The 17598-nt window shown below is 46.1% G+C and overlaps 1 protein-coding gene across 11 annotated transcripts in view; it reads left to right on the forward strand.

Moving 5' to 3' along the window:
* Tulp4 (TUB like protein 4) overlaps nt 1-16727 on the forward strand; it is a 117402-nt gene extending 100675 nt beyond the window's left edge. For 9 of the 11 annotated variants that reach the window (XM_035440433.1, XM_035440427.1, XM_027401072.2 and 6 more), the window contains 8 exons: nt 1408-1632; nt 1807-2041; nt 5263-5407; nt 6606-6750; nt 8420-8513; nt 9235-9387; nt 11388-13903; nt 15597-16727. In XM_035440433.1, the coding sequence (XP_035296324.1) occupies nt 1408-1632; nt 1807-2041; nt 5263-5407; nt 6606-6750; nt 8420-8513; nt 9235-9387; nt 11388-13903; nt 15597-15713 (3630 nt within the window). In that variant the 3' untranslated portion in view covers nt 15714-16727. The remainder of the gene's footprint in view (nt 1-1407; nt 1633-1806; nt 2042-5262; nt 5408-6605; nt 6751-8419; nt 8514-9234; nt 9388-11387; nt 13904-15596) is intronic. The other 2 variants (XM_035440434.1, XM_027401076.2) reach the window with 1 other exon arrangement.
* Nucleotides 16728-17598: the final 871 nt, after the last annotated feature.

Raw genomic sequence — 17598 nt, forward strand, 5'->3', positions numbered from 1 at the left:
AGTTAGGCATGTTATACTGGGAACAGGGTGTAAAGGTAAAGGGTAAGCCAGTGTCTTTAAAGCGAAGGCTGAGGGCTGGGGATTTTGCTCTGTGTTAGTGTGCATCCACATCAGGATTCCCAGCGCTGCTAACAAATAAGTGAATAAAATGTAAGTCTGCTACTACTGGAGCCACTGTCCTAATATGTAGCTGTGGAGCTTAATGACCACACACACACACACAGTGTTTGTCTGCTGTATCAATGATCAAGCTTTCTGTGAGGTAACAGGGCTCCTCCCTCAGTGATCTATCCTCTGTGGAATCCCCTCATTGTAGAAGCCCAGCTTGAAATGTTCTAGAAGGCCTCAGATTTGAGTTCCTGGATCCATAGCTAATAAACGTATCATCTTCTTTGGCTGGGAAGTTGTGGCCCAGCCTCATGGATAAACATACAAGATAAATTGTCTTTAGCCTTGCATCTTGCTTTGAAATTGAAACCAGGATTAGCTGGCCCTAGGGGCTATTTTAAGGAATTGTCTTCATGTGTTGCTTTTATCTTGATGTTTGTCACTAAAGTGTTGTGAAAATTCTGTTCTATCTGTCATTCATATAAAAGATGTGACATCTCCACTTGTGATCTCTGAAACCCCTGGAGACCTCATTAAATTAGCACACTATCTGTCTGGATCAGCGTGAACAAATCTCACAGTTTCTCTATCACAGCCCTTCTTCTCTTTCTGCCTTGCTCAGCTTATGTAATACTCTCACTTAGATAATACTCTTGAGTTTGAGATTTATTTCAGTGAGAGAAGTTTCTAACACATGCACATTTAGATTGCAGCTTGAGTTTTCAGAGATCCTCATAACCCCTAGAGTCTTCCCTCGGAACTCTGCTGCCCCAACTTTTCCAAAGGAATGTCTGCTTGCCCTTTCTGGCCCATTGCTTTGAGGAGGGTTGAGAAGAGCAGTGACCTAATTCCTGAGTTGTATCCATAATGGGTCCCAGAAGACTATGGTGCTGCCTTCTCCTGTGATCCTCACAGCATTCCCATTGGATTCATAAAAAGGTTCAGGCTTAGAGCTGGGGATTTGTCCCAGGTTTCATGACTGGGAGCCCTACACCCATTGTTAATATGACCTTGAAGTGCTATCTCTTGGAAAAAATTGATTGAAAAGGTCACATGATTTACCTCTTCATCACCATGTAATTCATTGGAACAGCACTGGATAATTTGAGGATCGAGATGGCCAGTACTGTGTAAGAAGTATAGGTGAGTGTGCCCTGACGTAGTCACTCTTGCTTTTAGAACACAGTTCATACAGAGCTGCTATTCTCTGCTGTGCTTTGAAAAACCAACATTCTCAAAACTGTCAGATGACTTAATTTCCTGAAATAAGTTTAACTGATCCCCCCCTTTTCCTGGCAGCGCCCCATCATCTCCATCTGTTGGGGCCATCGGGACTCCCGGCTGCTTATGGCCTCAGGACCAGCCTTGTATGTGGTTCGAGTAGAGCACCGAGTGTCCAGCCTCCAGCTGCTGTGCCAGCAAGCCATTGCCAGTACCCTTCGAGAAGATAAGGACATCAGCAAGCTGACCTTGCCCCCTCGACTCTGTTCCTACCTGTCCACTGCCTTCATTCCCACCATCAAGGTAGCCTTCCCACCCTCCCTGTTCTTCCTTCCTAGCCTTTCTGCCACAAGAGACTGGAGAGATGCAGGAGGTAGCAGAGGTGGCACAGAGACTGTACTCTGTCTGTACTCTGCCAGTCTGCCTGCCCTTTCTGGAATCCCAGATGTGCTTTTTCTGCCTGTGTCCCGCCTCTAGCCCCCGATTCCAGATCCCAACAACATGCGAGACTTTGTCAGCTACCCCTCAGCTGGCAATGAGCGGCTGCACTGCACCATGAAGCGCACAGAGGATGACCCAGAGGTTGGGGGGCCCTGCTACACACTCTACCTGGAGTACCTGGGAGGACTCGTGCCCATCCTCAAGGGGAGGCGCATCAGCAAGCTCCGGCCAGAGTTCGTCATCATGGACCCTCGGACAGACAGCAAATCAGGTGGGCCCCTTGCTGCAGGGACTGCAACCCTTCTTCTGTGGTTGTAGAATGTCACTCTTAAAGCCATGCAGTCAGAACTCCTGTTTCTGAGACATGCTTTTGTACTGGCTAGTGTGGAACATTCTGGAAGTTACTCCATTTCCTGGTTCCCACCTAAATGAGTGTTCTGTAAATGCCCTTGTTGGGAGGTCTTCACAGCATTCGATGGGTATCAGGAAACATCAGCTCCCATTCAAGGAAAGCTGCTCCTATAGGCCTTCTAGTACCGGGTACCTTACTGTAGTACTGGGGTAAGTAAAAAAACATGAAGTCCCTGCCTTCCCAGAAGGGTGACAGAATTCAGGTTTTCAAGCTTCAGTCCTCCTCAGTGCTGTGCTTTTGCCTCTGTTATCCACTATTTGCAGTTAGGTTCCTGTGGAAATTTCTTACTGCTCCATTAGTTCCAGCATGAATGGACATTATGTTCTTGTGAAAGCCCCTCTTGGGCAACAGTGCCTAGACATGTTAAAGGTGCACGGAGGCCCCCCAGGAAGGGACGGAAGGGTTTTGTGCCCATTAGCTGTCAGCCAAATGTACATGCTCCTGTGAGTGCCTGTGGCTTATAAATCCTGCCACCTCCCTGTGAACCCTGCCACAGAATGCACAGCACTGACCTTGTTGTCCATCACCTATCCCAGTGTCCTGATCATCCTCAGGATCCTGCGTACCCCGGAGGGAGGGAACTGGTCATCTTTGTGTTCCAACATTTGAGCCAACATTGCTTAGACTGGATTTGTTCTGGCAGTTAATGTCCTCCACTTGCTAGTGCCACTTTACTATTTTACTTGTGGACTAGCCTTTATCTCCCATGGTGTCCCTGAAGCTACCATAGCATGTGGGACCAAGGTCTCCCTAGTTCTTAAAGCAGTGGCCTTGTTCACCCTCAACCTCCCTTGGCAAAGCCAGTATTTACATGTCTGCTCCAACCACGTTGGTTAGGCATTATCACAACGCCCATGGCAGTGTTCTCTGCCAATGTTTCCATATAAAATAAAAAGCGAAAAAAACCAGTTTTCAAATGCTGGATGTTCATCATTTTTCCTGATGTTTGACTTACATGATCAACTAGTACCAAGGGTAGAAGGAAGGAGTGTAAGAATTGCAGGCATACAGTCAGAAAACGGGGAGGGAAAATGGGAGCCACACAGAATGGCTTTGGGAGGATAGCACACTGACAGCAGGGGTACAGGGCCAGGTACCTCGGAGCCTGCGTCCTTCTCGCTGTACATCTTTCTCTCCCAGAGACCTTCCTGGGGTACAGCTCTAGAAACATAGGCTGAGACTGAGTATTACGGTCTCTTGAGTGAAGGGCTTGTTTTTCTCTCTGATGTGTCTGAATTCCCTTGCAGAAGGGGCCGTGGCCTCCCAAGGCCAGACTGACTGACTTACTGACTAACCTGCCTGGCTGCCTGGTTTTCCTTAATGTTCATACTGCCAGCTCACTCCAAATACAAACTGCTCGGTTGCTAACACGTTTAAGAAATAAAGTGTTTTATCTTAATAAGTTTATAATTAAAAATTATAAATGGAATACCAAACACCAAGTCGGTACCCACTTTTTGTGGTACTTGAGCCCCTGGGAACCCTGCTAGAGCACAGGACAATTTAAGCACCTGAAAAGTTCATCAAATTCAAACACCTCATGACAGAAATAGAAGCTGTGTCACAAGGCACAGTATGACTAATTGTCAACTAAATGGTACATATAAAATAGCTCAGAGGATGCAGGTGGTTTGCAACTTTAAAAAGCCAGGACTGTCTCATCACGAGAAGCTGGTTAACCTTGCTAGACTCTACAACATTGTTTCTTGGGATGGCCCTTGAACCACTGGGATAGGTCTATTTAACCATAAGTCCTAAGCTCACTCACATCAGCCGATGAGGTCTGCTATGGGACCTGGGTTCCTTGGCAGATTTTTATGATTTACTGCAAGGAATTTTCACCAAGTGTCTTGGCAATTAGAATTACCATTGTGGGGCTGGAAATTTAGGTTGGTCTATATAATGCTTGTCCAGAACACAAAACCCTGAGTTCAGTGTCCCCATAAACCAGGCATTGTGTGACATGTCTATAATTCTCACATTTCAGAATGAAAAGTAGGAGGATCTGAAGAGCAGAGTCATCGCCATCTGCTTAGCAAATTCAAGACCATCCTGACTCTCTGACAGGGAGAGAAAGTCTGAGTGATGTTTAGTTCACACACTTGGAGATATTCCCTGAGCCTGCCTCTGGTTTGAGTCATGACTAAGCTTCCTTTGGTCTAGTTACTAGTACATTAAACCATAGAAAGCACTGTTTATTGTATATGGACCAAACCTTTCTATGTGATCAAACTCTGACACAGAACTGTGACTTGCTAGATATAAAGTATATTCCTCTGCTTTGGTAAATAGCTTTAAAACAGGGTGACAGTGGACATAGACTGGGTACCAGCCTCTTTTCTAGTTGCAGGCAAAGCTCTTTGTGTTACAGAGAGGCTCCTGTCCACCTATTACTGCCATCTACTCAGAAACTCAGTGCTGATCTTGAATTAACAAACTCATCCTTTGAAATAACAACATCTGTTTTAAATGTTGGGATCACATCATTTTCTCTAAATTATGTTTGAATGTTGCAATTTGATTGAGGCTCTTCAGAACGTGAACCTTTGTCAGCACAACAATTTTGAAGAATGGGGTACTAACTTATTAAGGAAGGTATGAGGCAGGACTGTGGGGATTGGGTGGCTACAAGAAGGGGTACAAGAGTGTGGGGTTGTGGAATCAGCAAGAGACTTGTGGTAGGGTGTCTACTTGTAGTTCTGTGCTTTGTCCACTCTGCACTTTTCTGTTTTGGGCCTCTTGAGATTCCATCTGCTGGCCAACTAGTGAAGTTGCCAGTAATGGCTTCCACATTGAAGTCCTTATAGAGCCACCTGAAACTACCAGTGTAAGTCCTCTCTGCCCAGAGTCTCCCTTTCCTACAGGCCTGAGTGTGCTGAGACTCAATATTCAAACTTTTATTTACAGCTTTTGACATAATGAACTGAGTAGAAATGGCTTTCTGTTTAGAAAGAGCATAGAAATGTAAAGGAAAGGACGGCTTCTCTTTCTAACCTTTGACCTAATGAGGAAGCCAATGAAGTCAGCCTGTACTATATAACAGTAACAGTTGCTTACACCTGATGATTGGTGTCTTACAGATGAGATCTATGGGAACAGCTTGATTTCTACTGTGATTGACAGCTGCAACTGCTCAGACTCCAGTGACATTGAACTGAGTGATGATTGGGCTGCCAAGAAGTCTCCCAAAATTTCCAGAGCTAGCAAATCGCCCAAACTTCCAAGGTTTGGCTTCCCTTTGTTGTGCCTTCAACATGATGTGACATTGTTTGTTCTAAAAGCAGAGTTCCATTGAAGCTGACTATAATGAGAACTCTGAACTACCTTAGGTCTAGATTAATGTTCAAGTCTAGAACTTTTTCTGCCCAAATTAACTTTGAGAAGACGGACAGGAAGTTCACACTTGAGCAGCAGCAAGACCAGTTCCACTTTTGTTTTCTTATCACTTTTCATTCTGGAAGATTCTATCTGGAATATTCACAGCTTTCCTTTTTTTCCTGCCTGCCTTTCTCTTTCAAGATAGAAAGGAGGTATGCTAAGGCCTCAAGACTTTACTCAGGTCAGCAGAGGGTGGGTTACCTAGAGCAGCCATTGCTTCCCAGCGAGTTTGTTTTCCCTTCCAGTTTGAGAAAAGAAAACCATGGTTTATTGTAGACATGTTGTATTGAAGAGAATGCCAAGTTCTGTGCCTGTAACACTGTCTGAAGGCAGAAGGGCTGGTGTCAACCACCACTTCCTCTTCCTCTTGTTGTCATGGCTGTGTGACTAGACAGACAAGGCTTACCTATGGGTAGTAATGGGCAGACTCTTGCTTGTTTACAGTTCTGTGATAGCATGCAAAATCAGGTGTGATATACATACCACCTTACACATGCCCAGGTGCTCATCTTTTAAACAGCTGGTTCACTGGGTAGTTGATTCACCAGTTTGTCCACACCAGTTCAGGATAAAGGACATGACCATCATCCTGGAAGGTCTTTTGTGCTTTTTGCATTCAGTATGACTTTGTTGCTATAGGTAGCAGTGTTAAATAATCTGCTAAAACCCAAACTGGCATAGAAAGAATTTTATAAATCACAGTGGCCTTAAGATGAGGAACAGTCTTCTTCTTACCATTTCTCAGGGTTGATTCTGCAAACCTGTGGCAGAAGGCATGTGGACTTTCTAAATATACTGTAAGTCAATGGATAGTGAGTGTTCATTCTCTAGATGAATCACTTGGTCTGATTTCCATATTTTAAAATATATGTATTACTTAGTATTTAGTTGGCATTCTTTCCTAAGTCAAAAGCAAGAGCATTCTGTGAAGTTAGGGCCTTGAGCATTGAGAGCCAACATCTACAGCTGAGTATCAGAGAAAGGAGTTGTGGATCCAGATGTGTCCCTCTCTGCATGTCTCACCCATCTGGCCTTGTCTCCACAGGATCAGCATTGAGGCCAGAAAATCACCCAAGCTGCCCCGGGCTGCTCAAGAGATTTCTCGATCTCCCCGGTTGCCCATGCGCAAGCCCTCCATGGGCTCGCCCAGCCTGACTCGGAGAGAGTTTCCTTTTGAAGACATCACTCAGGTAGAAGTGCATTGCTAACAGTGGGGCCTCTGTGCTGTCTATAACCATCAGGCTCCTTGGAAGCACCACTGTCCTTCTCAATGTTCCTGTCTTGTTTATTGCTACTCCTGCATATACATTGTATGGCTCTGTTCCACTTACCTGTCTGTTGCTGGAATCTTCCTCCCGGGGAGCTCTGAAATGTGTCCCTTCTTCACTTCTGCCTCCTGGTCCTGCAGTGACATTTCAGTTCTAGGAAGGGAATGCTGGTCATAGCCCCACAGTAGCCGTACCGCCTTCCTCAGCCTGTGTTATGCCTAAGTCACCATCTCCATCTCGTCCTCATTTTTGCCCCCACTTCCAGCCCTAACTCAGTTCGTACCTTCTCTGTGAAGGCTTCTGCTCTGGCCCAGCCCACACATGTGGTGCCTAACCCCTTCTGGTGTTCTTTAAACACTTCTTTGTGCTTAAACCAGGGACAGTCGTATTATCCATCATTAGTTCATTGTATTTTACCGATACCCACCTTGAGCATAGAGGTGAAACAATAGGATAATTGAGAGGTTTAAAGACATAATGGTTTCAACTCAGCTGACATCTGCAGAATCTATCAATGATAAAAAGGAGAAATGAACAAAATGGGGTTCCAATCACTTTGGGGTGGCAGTTGGCCTTTTCTCCTTTAAAATTTTATTTAACATTGTTTCCGTTATTCACATTATGTTGTTATTGCTTTGTTATTTTATTAATTTACTTATTTGTTTCTTTTTGATATAGCTAGTAGCCCAGACTGGTCTGGAACTCAGTGTACTCCTACCTCAGCTTCCCAATTGCTGAGATTACAGCCCTCCACACCTGTTTTATTTATTTATTTATTTTTACTTATTTTTGAGATAAGGCCATGCTGTTTTCTCCAGGCTGGCCTCAGATTCCCACTTCATCCTCCTCACTAGTTGGAACTACAAACATATATCACTACTCTGAACTTTGACGGCCTTTTTGGGAAAATTTTTTTTTTTTTTTGGAAACAGGGTGTCCTCTAACCCAGGGTTTCCTCAAACTTGCCATGTAGGCAAGGATGGCCTTGAACTTCTGATTCTTCCAGCTTAACCTCCAAAGTGCTGGAATTCCAGAACTGTATTACCAGGCAGAGTTTGTACAGTGTTGAGATGAACTGAGGGCTTCATGCATGCTGGATGGACATTCTGCAAACTGATCCACATCCCCAGCCCTTTAGTAACTTCTAAAAGATATATTACATATGCATGTATGTGTGCTTGGGTTCGTTTATGTGCACCAGGTGCATACGTGTGCCCACTGGGGGCAGATCCCCTGGAAGTGGAGTTAGAGGTGGTTGTAAGCCACCTGATGTGGGTGCTGGAGATGGAACCCCCGTCCTCTGCAAGAGCCGCACATGCTCCTAGCTGCTGAGCCATCTCTCCCGCTGCTGCTGCTGACCCTTTTACACTGGGATAGAGCGAGCACTCCTGCTCAGTGCACCACCACTGTGACATGGGAGCCCACTGTGCTCTAATTAATCCCTCATCTTAAAAGTGGCAGAAGTTGGAGATTTCATATTTATGATGGTGTCTGCCTACAGCTCCTTCATGTTAGCACTCTCACTAAGTGAACAGCAGACAGTGTGAAAACAGACTGAGATTCTTTCTCTTTTTCCCTCTTCTCCCTACAGCACAACTATCTTGCTCAGGTCACATCCAATATCTGGGGAACCAAATTTAAGATTGTGGGCTTGGCTGCATTCCTGCCAACCAACCTCGGTGCAGGTACCTCATTCCATTTTCTTATTGTCCCATTTGGAAATCAGAATAAAAGATACAGTTTCAACCTGTGACAGCTTAAAGTAGAAAATGAGCTCTTAAGACAGTATAGGATTGGTATGTCTGTCACCCTGATTACAGCCACTATGTTGTCAGAAAAACAGACCTGTATTTACTGGGTATTGTCCCTGGCACTTTCATTTTTTTCCCCCTGAGAAGCTCTGTGTTATGAAACTAGTAAATGTAACCAGAATCTCTAGGAGAGCACTGGAGGAGTTCTAGACATTTGGCCATTGTGAGCAGATTCAGGTCCAGTGTCCAGTTCTTGAATCACAAGGAACTTGTAAAGAGAAGAAAACATGGCATTAAAGACCAAGGAATTAGTTGGCTGTTAAGAATGTGGTTCTTAGCAGTATATGTTTATCAGTCTTGTTTTTCCCATCTGATAAACATCCTGTCCATGATAGGTTTGATACACAGATTTAAGTCTAAGGTATGTTTTTGGAATTTACAAGTTGTGGTTCTGTAGACAAAGAATTTTCTGACCTCACATGGCTCAGTATACATCAGCAGAAGCTAAGCACTCCACTCAAGCTCCTGGTCCAGCCTAGGCAGATCTGCCTGGAAATGAAGGGATCCACAGACCTCCCTTTCTCTCCATCACACTGCTGACTCTCTGGCTTTCCGATGGCATGCCTCCATTAACTGTGCTCCTTTTTCCCACCAGTCATCTATAAAACCAGCCTGCTGCATCTCCAGCCACGGCAGATGACCATTTATCTCCCAGAAGTCAGGAAGATTTCCATGGACTACATTAACCTACCTGTCTTCAACCCAAATGTTTTCAGTGAAGATGAAGATGACTTACCAGGTGTGTCATGTACGTGGACTTGTCTGTCACAGTACCTTGCTTTGTGTATCATGCAAGGGGGATAGAGTGGTCAGTCTTTGAGTCTGGTTGCTGGTGCAGTTTAAAAAGACCCATCTCACTCAGTAAGCTTAGGAGATATGGTATGTCTGGAGGAAAACAACAGTATGTGCTTTTCGGCAGGTGGGAAACTACCAGAGCATGGACACAGAGCACTTCTCACATCATGTGTCATCATTCTTCTTTGCTTTCTATTGCGTATATAAACGCCACGACCAAAAGCAGCTTAGGGAGGAAAAGGTTTATCTCACCTCACAGCTCACAGTCTTTGTTGAAGGAAAGTCAGGCAGGAACTCAAAGCAGGAACCTGGAGACAGGAAGAGCTGTGTAAAGTCAGAACTAAACTTTGTCTCAGTGTCTCGCCTAGCCACCAGCCTTCTTATCCCTGCTTAGAGAGCGCCTCTCTAGAGACCTGTAGTGCTCACAGATCCCAATTCCTCAAGCCTCCCCTGTCTCCAGGACTCAGAGCCTTTGCATTTGAACACCTCTTCCACCAGCCAAAGCAAGCCTCCTCATAGAGGCCTGGCTTGAGTTAGAGATGCTATATAGCACACAGTTTTTAAATTTTACAAACTGTGGGCTTTTAGATTTGTTTACTGGAGTGGGGTATTCTTAAAGGTTTAGAATGTTTTCCACTGGCTGCCAGGGAGTTGTGTCTAACTATTCTCAGTTACTCAAGGGCACTTGAGAAACATTCCCTTTTTAAAGTACAGGCCCACTTGGAATTTTGTAGAAATGACTCTACCTCCAGCACCAATACCTACCCTTTGATGAATGAACTTTGGGTACTTAAGCTTGACACATGCTCTGCTATTTCAGAGTCTCCAGTTTAGATACAGCTTATAATTTCCCTTTGACAACCTCTGTTCTCCCAAGTGCAGTAAACAGCTTTCTCTGCGTTCAGTTGCTGCAGTGACTACCGTTGCTGTGTGTAGTCCTCAGTTAAGAGGATGTCTCAGGGCTCACAGACAGTGATTATAACTCCACAGAGACTCTCCACTGGAGAGGGGCATACCTAGGGCCATTGCTCCCTGGACACCAAAGAATATTTCAAAGAGAGATCATCAAAGGAATGACAGGAAGTTTCAGGTGGGGCCCAGATCCCTGCAGTCAGAGGATGAGCTATCTCAGTGGAGGCCCCAGGGAAGATGCAGTTACAGACCCCAAGGCCAGGCTTAACTTTTGATATCGGGGTGGCTTCATTCTGCTGTTGGGTGCAAAGTCAGACAACCTCTACAATGAGCCTGTTAGGTCCTGTTTGCTGCTCAATTATTTGTTGCTGTGCAGCATTAACACCAGGTTCCAGGCCCTGAGGAGGAGACACAGCCACTCAGTCAGTGGAGCAAAGTTGGAGTCAGCCCCACTGCCACCAACACGGGTACAGACTGTGGCTCTGAGCACCTGCCCACAGTCAATCATGGTTTGTGAAGTGACTACTGGATAGTAAATGGAATATCCACATGCTTTTATTTGGTTGGCTATACCTTAAATGCTATTTGAAATGCTAAAATCAAGTGAATACGAAAAGGCCATTCTACTAATACACATATTTCTAGGGGAGTCATTGGTTTTTCCACTTTATTTTACATAGGCATTTTGTGAGTATAACCATTAAAGAGTTTTTTAAACATTTGTGTATGATGGTGTTATTTAGGCACATGGTACCAAATTCAGAAGGTTCAAACATGTTCATTGAGATGTTCTGACAATGCCTCAGCCCATGTTCAGCAGGTAGGCTGTGCTGCAGACTCCTTAGTTGGCTATGTGTTCTTGTAGAGATGTTAGGGAAGCTTGGTGAATAGCCTCATTGTCTACAAGCAAGAGCATCTCAGTCTTAATTAATAGTTTGATTTTGTTTGCAAAAGATCAGATAAGTCTAAGCACATTGTTTATTCTGTCCCAATTCCACAGCACTGTTTTGCAACCAATTCTTTTTTCTGATTTTCTTCCAGTTACTGGAGCATCCGGTGTTCCTGAAAACAACCCACCTTGTACCGTGAATATCCCTATTGCACCAATCCACAGCTCAGCTCAAGCTCTGTCGCCCACACAGAGCATAGGGTTGGTGCAGTCCCTGCTGGCCAATCAAAATGTGCAGCTGGATGTCTTGACCAATCAGACAACAGCTGCAGGGACAGTAGAGCATGCAGGTGACGCTGCCCCCCAGTACCCGGTTTCCAGTCGGTACTCCAGTCCTGGACAGGTGATTTTTGGAGGTGTAGAAATGGGCCGCATCATTCAGAACCCTCCTCAATTGCCTTTGCCACCGCCGCCGCCTCTGCCGCCACCGCAGGGGCCTCTGCCTCTGTCTGTGGTAGACCATGGAGATCGAGACCATGAGCACCTACAAAAGTCGGCCAAGGCCCTTCGGCCAGTGCCTCAGCTGGCAGCCGAGGGGGATGCTGTGGTTTTCAGTGCCCCCCAGGAGGTCCAGGTGGCAAAGATGAATCCCCCACCCCCTTACCCGGGAACTATCCCTGCTGCCCCCACCACAGCAGCACCCCCACCCCCTCTGCCACCACCACAGCCTCCCGTGGATGTGTGTCTGAAGAAGGGTGACTTCTCCCTCTGCCCTCCGGCCACACATTACCAACCTCCCCTAGGCTATGAGAGGATTACCACCTTTGACAGCAGTGGCAATGTGGAAGAGGTGTGCCGGCCTCGCACTCGGATGCTCTGTTCCCAGAACACCTACACTCTTCCTGGCCCAGGCAGTTCTGCCACCCTGAGACTCACAGCTACTGAGAAGAAGGTCCTCCAACCTTGCACCAGTGCCACTCTGAACCGCCTGACTGTCCCTCGATACTCCATCCCCACAGGGGATCCACCTCCATACCCCGAAATTGCTAGTCAGCTGGCCCAGGGGCGGAGTGCTACTCAAAGACTGGACAACAGTCTCATCCATGCCACCCTACGAAGGAACAACCGTGAGGTTGCCCTTAAGATGGCCCAGCTGGCTGACAGCTCCCGTGCCCCACTGCAGCCCCTGGCCAAGCCTAAGGGTGGCCCCAGTGGGGCAGTAGCACAGCTCCCAGCAAGGCCTCCACCTGCCCTGTATACTTGCAGCCAGTGCAGTGGAGCCGGGTCCAGCTCACAGCCAGGTGCAACCCTGGCTCATGCTATCAGCACCTCCCCACTGGCCTCCCAGTCCTCCTACAACCTTCTGAGCCCTCCAGACACCTCCCGTGATCGTACTGACTATGTCAATTCAGCCTTCACAGAGGATGAGGCCCTGTCTCAGCACTGTCAGCTGGAGAAGCCTCTGAGGCATCCCCCACTTCCTGAAGCTACTGTCACAGTGAAGCGGCCTCCCCCTTACCAGTGGGACCCTGTGCTGGGTGAGGACATTTGGGTTCCTCAGGAAAGGACAGCACAGCCTGCAGTGCCCAACCCCTTAAAACTGTCCCCTCTGATGCTAGGGCAAGGCCAGCACCTGGATGTAGCTCGACTGCCCTTTGTGTCTCCCAAGTCTCCGTCCAGCCCCACTGCCACCTTCCAGACAGGCTATGGCATAGGAGTGCCATATCCGGGCAGCTATAACAACCCCTCTTTGCCTGGAGTGCAAGCTCCATGTACCCCTAAAGATGTCCTGTCCCCAGCACAGTTTGCACAACAGGAGCCTGCTGTCGTACTTCAGCCAGCATACCCATCCAGTCTTTCCTATTGCACCTTGCCCCCCACATACCCAGGAAGCAGCACATGCTCCAGTTTACAGCTGCCACCTATCGCCTTGCACCCTTGGAGTTCCTACAGCACCTGCCCACCCGTGCAAAATCCCCAGGGCACGCTCCCCTCCAAACCCCACTTAGTGGTGGAGAAACCTCTTGTGTCCCCACCACCTGCCGAGCTCCAAAGCCACATGGGCACAGAGGTGATGGTAGAGACTGCAGACAATTTCCAAGAAGTCCTCTCTCTGACAGAAAGCCCTGTTCCCCAAAGAACAGAAAAATTTGGGAAGAAGAACCGGAAGCGCCTGGATAGCCGAGCAGAGGAGGGAAGTGTTCAGGCTATCACTGAGGGCAAAGTGAAGAAGGACGCGAGGACTCTGAGTGACTTTAACTCTCTCATCTCCAGCCCCCGCCTGGGGAGAGAGAAGAAGAAAGTGAAAAGTCAGAAGGATCAGCTGAAATCCAAGAAGTTGAACAAGACAAACGAATTCCAGGACAGCTCAGAGAGTGAGCCCGAACTGTTCATCAGCGGGGATGAGCTGATGAACCAAAGCCAGGGCAGCAAGAAGGGGTGGAAGAGCAAGAGGAGCCTGCGGATGGCCAGTGAGCTGGAGGAGTTCAAGTGCCGCAAAGCTAGTGAGAAGGAGGATGGGCGGCTGGGCAGCCAGGGCTTCGTGTATGTGATGGCCAACAAACAGCCTCTGTGGAACGAAGCCACACAGGTGTACCAGCTGGACTTCGGAGGAAGGGTGACACAGGAATCTGCCAAGAACTTTCAGATCGAGCTGGAGGGACGGCAGGTAAGGAGCAAATGGGCTGGTGCTGTGGATGGACTGGAGGAGCAAGCCTGTAAAATGCCAGGCAGGAGGCACGGAACATCTCCCATCTCTTGGGTGGAGCTAGTTGGTTTGGGTTCTCATTCTCTCAAGAGTGCCTTCTGGTGCCTTCTCATGTACTTTAAGTCAAGTGATGCACACACCATTAGTCACCATGGTGATTCCATGAGATTAGAAACAAAGACCATGGGGCCCTACCCATCTCCTCACCTGCTCTTCATTCAGTTGCAGGTGTCTCCTAGAGTTTGGAATTTTTTGGTATCTGTCTTGTGTTTGCATAGAACATAAATTTTTATTTATTGATATTTGTATTTTTGCCATCATATATTGCCTTCCTCCTGTGTAACTCTTTAGTGGATTGTGCTCCCTGCTTCCCTCAGGAGCTGGCAAACCTGGTTACCTCTTGCCTGCTTTTTTATTTTGTGGCTTTGCTTCCCCAAGACAATGAAGTTTGGATAGATAGATATAGTATATATAGTACTCCTTCCTTCTCAGCTGTTCATCGCCAGCAGTGGAGGAATGTTATTTTCTCCCCCTCATATGTACACACGAGAACTGGCCCCACTTTCCCAGGTTAAGGTAGGCATTGGTGACTGCATCATGTCATGTGATTCATGGCTGAGCCTTGGGTGAGTCTTTAATTTCCTAGTTATTGTTTGCTTATTTCTCTGTTTATGGCTAATTCACCCTCCAGCTTTCCAATAGAAGGCCAGTCTCCTCTTGGTACAGATCAGGACCATAGAAGACAAACCATGTTTCTTACAGCACAATGGCCTCTGTAACCCTGCCTCCTCACTTTACCTCTTGACTATCCTGAGAAGTCCATCCATTTTAAAATTTCATTTTTACTTGATTAACTCATCAAATATTTTTACTGCCTGTTTGTGTGCCTAAGCCAAAAATTGGCATACTGACCCGTGGGTTCATCTAGTCCTTTTCCTCTGTTTATAAATAAAGTTTTGTTGAAACATGGTTCTTTCTACTCAAGTCTACAACTGCTTTTATCTAACATAAGCAAAGTTGGATGGTTCTACAAAGTATTAATTACAGGCCTAAAATGTTTATCAACATTTTACAGAAAGCTTGCCAGCCCTTTTATTCTAAGTGGGCTTGAGAGTATTGAGAGACATGGAGGTAATTGTTCTCATATGTCTTTCAAAAGAGGGAGAAAGACCACAAAGAAGTGAGTGTGGACCCTGTGCTATGGTGCTGTGATCTCATGTTCTGAGGCCATAGGAAGTACCAAAGGTACAAGTTGAGCAGGACAAAGAGGAACATGATGGAAAGGAGGTTGTGATATTCTAGAAAGTTGACAGGGAAGCCTGCTCTGAGGCAGAGACCTTGGACACAGTTGGCACATCTCTGGTCTCTCTCAGAAGGTGGAGTCGTCTTTCGTCTTCCCTGGGGAGCCCACTATATTGCACCTATAGCTCTCGTGTGAGCCCCTTGTCTTCCCTTGCATTATCATCACCCATGACCCTCTGTCCTCCCTGCTATACACCTGTAGTTAGATCCAGGAGCCCCGTTCAGACTCAGTTGTTTGGGTTTCTAGACCTCCACTGGACAATACCCTCTGCTTCTCTTGGAGTTGACACATCTGGCTGTTTGCTCACTTTCTCTTCCATTCATGTGTTTGCTTTCTGCACATCTTCCCTAGGTGATGCAGTTTGGACGCATTGATGGCAATGCATACATCCTAGACTTCCAGTACCCCTTCTCAGCTGTGCAGGCTTTCGCTGTGGCCCTGGCCAATGTGACTCAGCGCCTAAAGTGAAGACAGATGCGGGGGGAGACATGCCAGGAGCCTTTAGAGGGAGACGTGCTGCTACTACCCAGGAGGACCAGAAACACCGGCAGTGGAAGAAGCCAGCAGGCCAGAAGGGTGCTGATCCTTAGGCATGGTCAATTGTTGAGTTACCCTTTATCGTCCCTCCTTTCTTCTTTTGATAGAGTGGTATTTGGAAGTCAAGAATTTGAGGTATCTTGTGTTCTTGAAGATAGTGTAGCTTGGCTAGAGAATGTTGTACTGATTTACTTTTCAGTGACTAGGACAAGGGCCTTTGGAAAGAAGACAGATCACTTCAAGCCTGCTCTTCTTCTAGATGTAGGGAGTGTGTGTTAGGGTTCATTCTTCATGTTATATGGGCTCTGTTAACCTTCCAACATTATCGCTAGTACAAAAAAATTTTTTTGCAACACAACCAAAACTCTGGAAGATTCAGCTTGTCTTGTGGGGGAAGGACAGTGCTTAATTCACATGTATGTGCTGCTCACTAGAAGGTACCTATATGAATGAAGGACATGTATGCAAATGCCTTGTGTTGTGCTGATGTATGCCAAGGTAAATGGGTGCTGTCACCAGTGTGAATGTGATTCAGCAGGCAGTGGGTTAGGGGAAAGACTGCCCATGGAGACAGCCTCACAGCACTCTGCAGACACTCGGGTGAGTTGGTGGTGTGGCTTGTGTGAGGGCTGTTCTCTCTCAAGGGTACACTAGTTCTTTGTGTCAGAATCCCATCTGACTTTGGGAGAAGGCAAGGGACATCAGTGGGTAGATCCAGGCTGGGGCAGAGCTGGGTTTATGTCACAGTCTAATGACTGGTCAATCACCAGATACCTCCACTTGTCTACTCCTTTGCTTGTTTTAGTGTGAAACATTTTGCTGTAAACATCTTTCTCTTTAGATCTCCTTGCTCTGTCTTTTCTAAAGTGTGAATGGGACTTGATTTGAAACTATACTGTTCCTTCCCTTGGCCATATTAAAGTTGATTTTTAATGCTTCCCTCAATTATAAGTGTAATATTTGTGCATTTCCCAGGGTATTAAAAGATAGGGATGTGGTCAGATCTTGGGGAAAGCTCCACAGTGTTCTGTAAGGGAAAAAAAGAACTGTCTTTAGGTGTATAGCCTGTGCTAAAAGACGAACCACTGGAGAACCCTTGTTAAAACTGTCATACTTAGGTAATTGGCTCTTTATACTTCACTCTTACTATAGACTCTGCCCGGTTTCTTCTCCTTGTGGGAACACACCTTGGGCAAGTATCCAGACCTGATAGTAAGAACCAGTCCATGTTGTAGTTCTTACCTGTGATGTTGTTCATTACCAGAGCACAAGAACTGTCTGCTGGCTTTGACTCCTAAGTTGGGGTTTTATTTGAAAACTGACAAGTGGAAGATGCTAGAGGAAAATTATTTTCAACTTAAACATTGTTTTGTGTTTTTGTTTTTTCTTGTGTTTGGTTTAAGAATTAGAAAAGAAACTGACTGATTTCTTTATCTAGGCAAAATTAAGCACTCATCATTCTTTCCAAATTCCAAAGAAATACTGACAAGGACATTTCCCAGCTGATACTGGAGTTTTCCGTTTTATAATTTAAAGTTTGGGAGCTGATTCTTAGGTGAGTCAGTTGTCCCAGAAAGAGTTGAATAGTATGTTGGGAGTTATTGTGTTGGTTTACGTAAATTTCTTTAGCTTGATAAGGTGTTTCAGTGCTTATCATTAGTTGTGCAATACCATTGTAGCCTTTCAGTTTATGGAATAATTTAAATGCAATTTCCTTTGTTTTGTTGTCTAAGATAGTTATTTATCTTGCTCTTTATAGTATTCTTGGGAACTATTTTGTTACTATATGTTGGTGATTTATGCCCATTTTATTATT

This window comes from Cricetulus griseus, chromosome 2, assembly GCF_003668045.3.
Source record: "Cricetulus griseus strain 17A/GY chromosome 2, alternate assembly CriGri-PICRH-1.0, whole genome shotgun sequence".
NCBI classification, from domain to species: domain Eukaryota; kingdom Metazoa; phylum Chordata; class Mammalia; order Rodentia; family Cricetidae; genus Cricetulus; species Cricetulus griseus.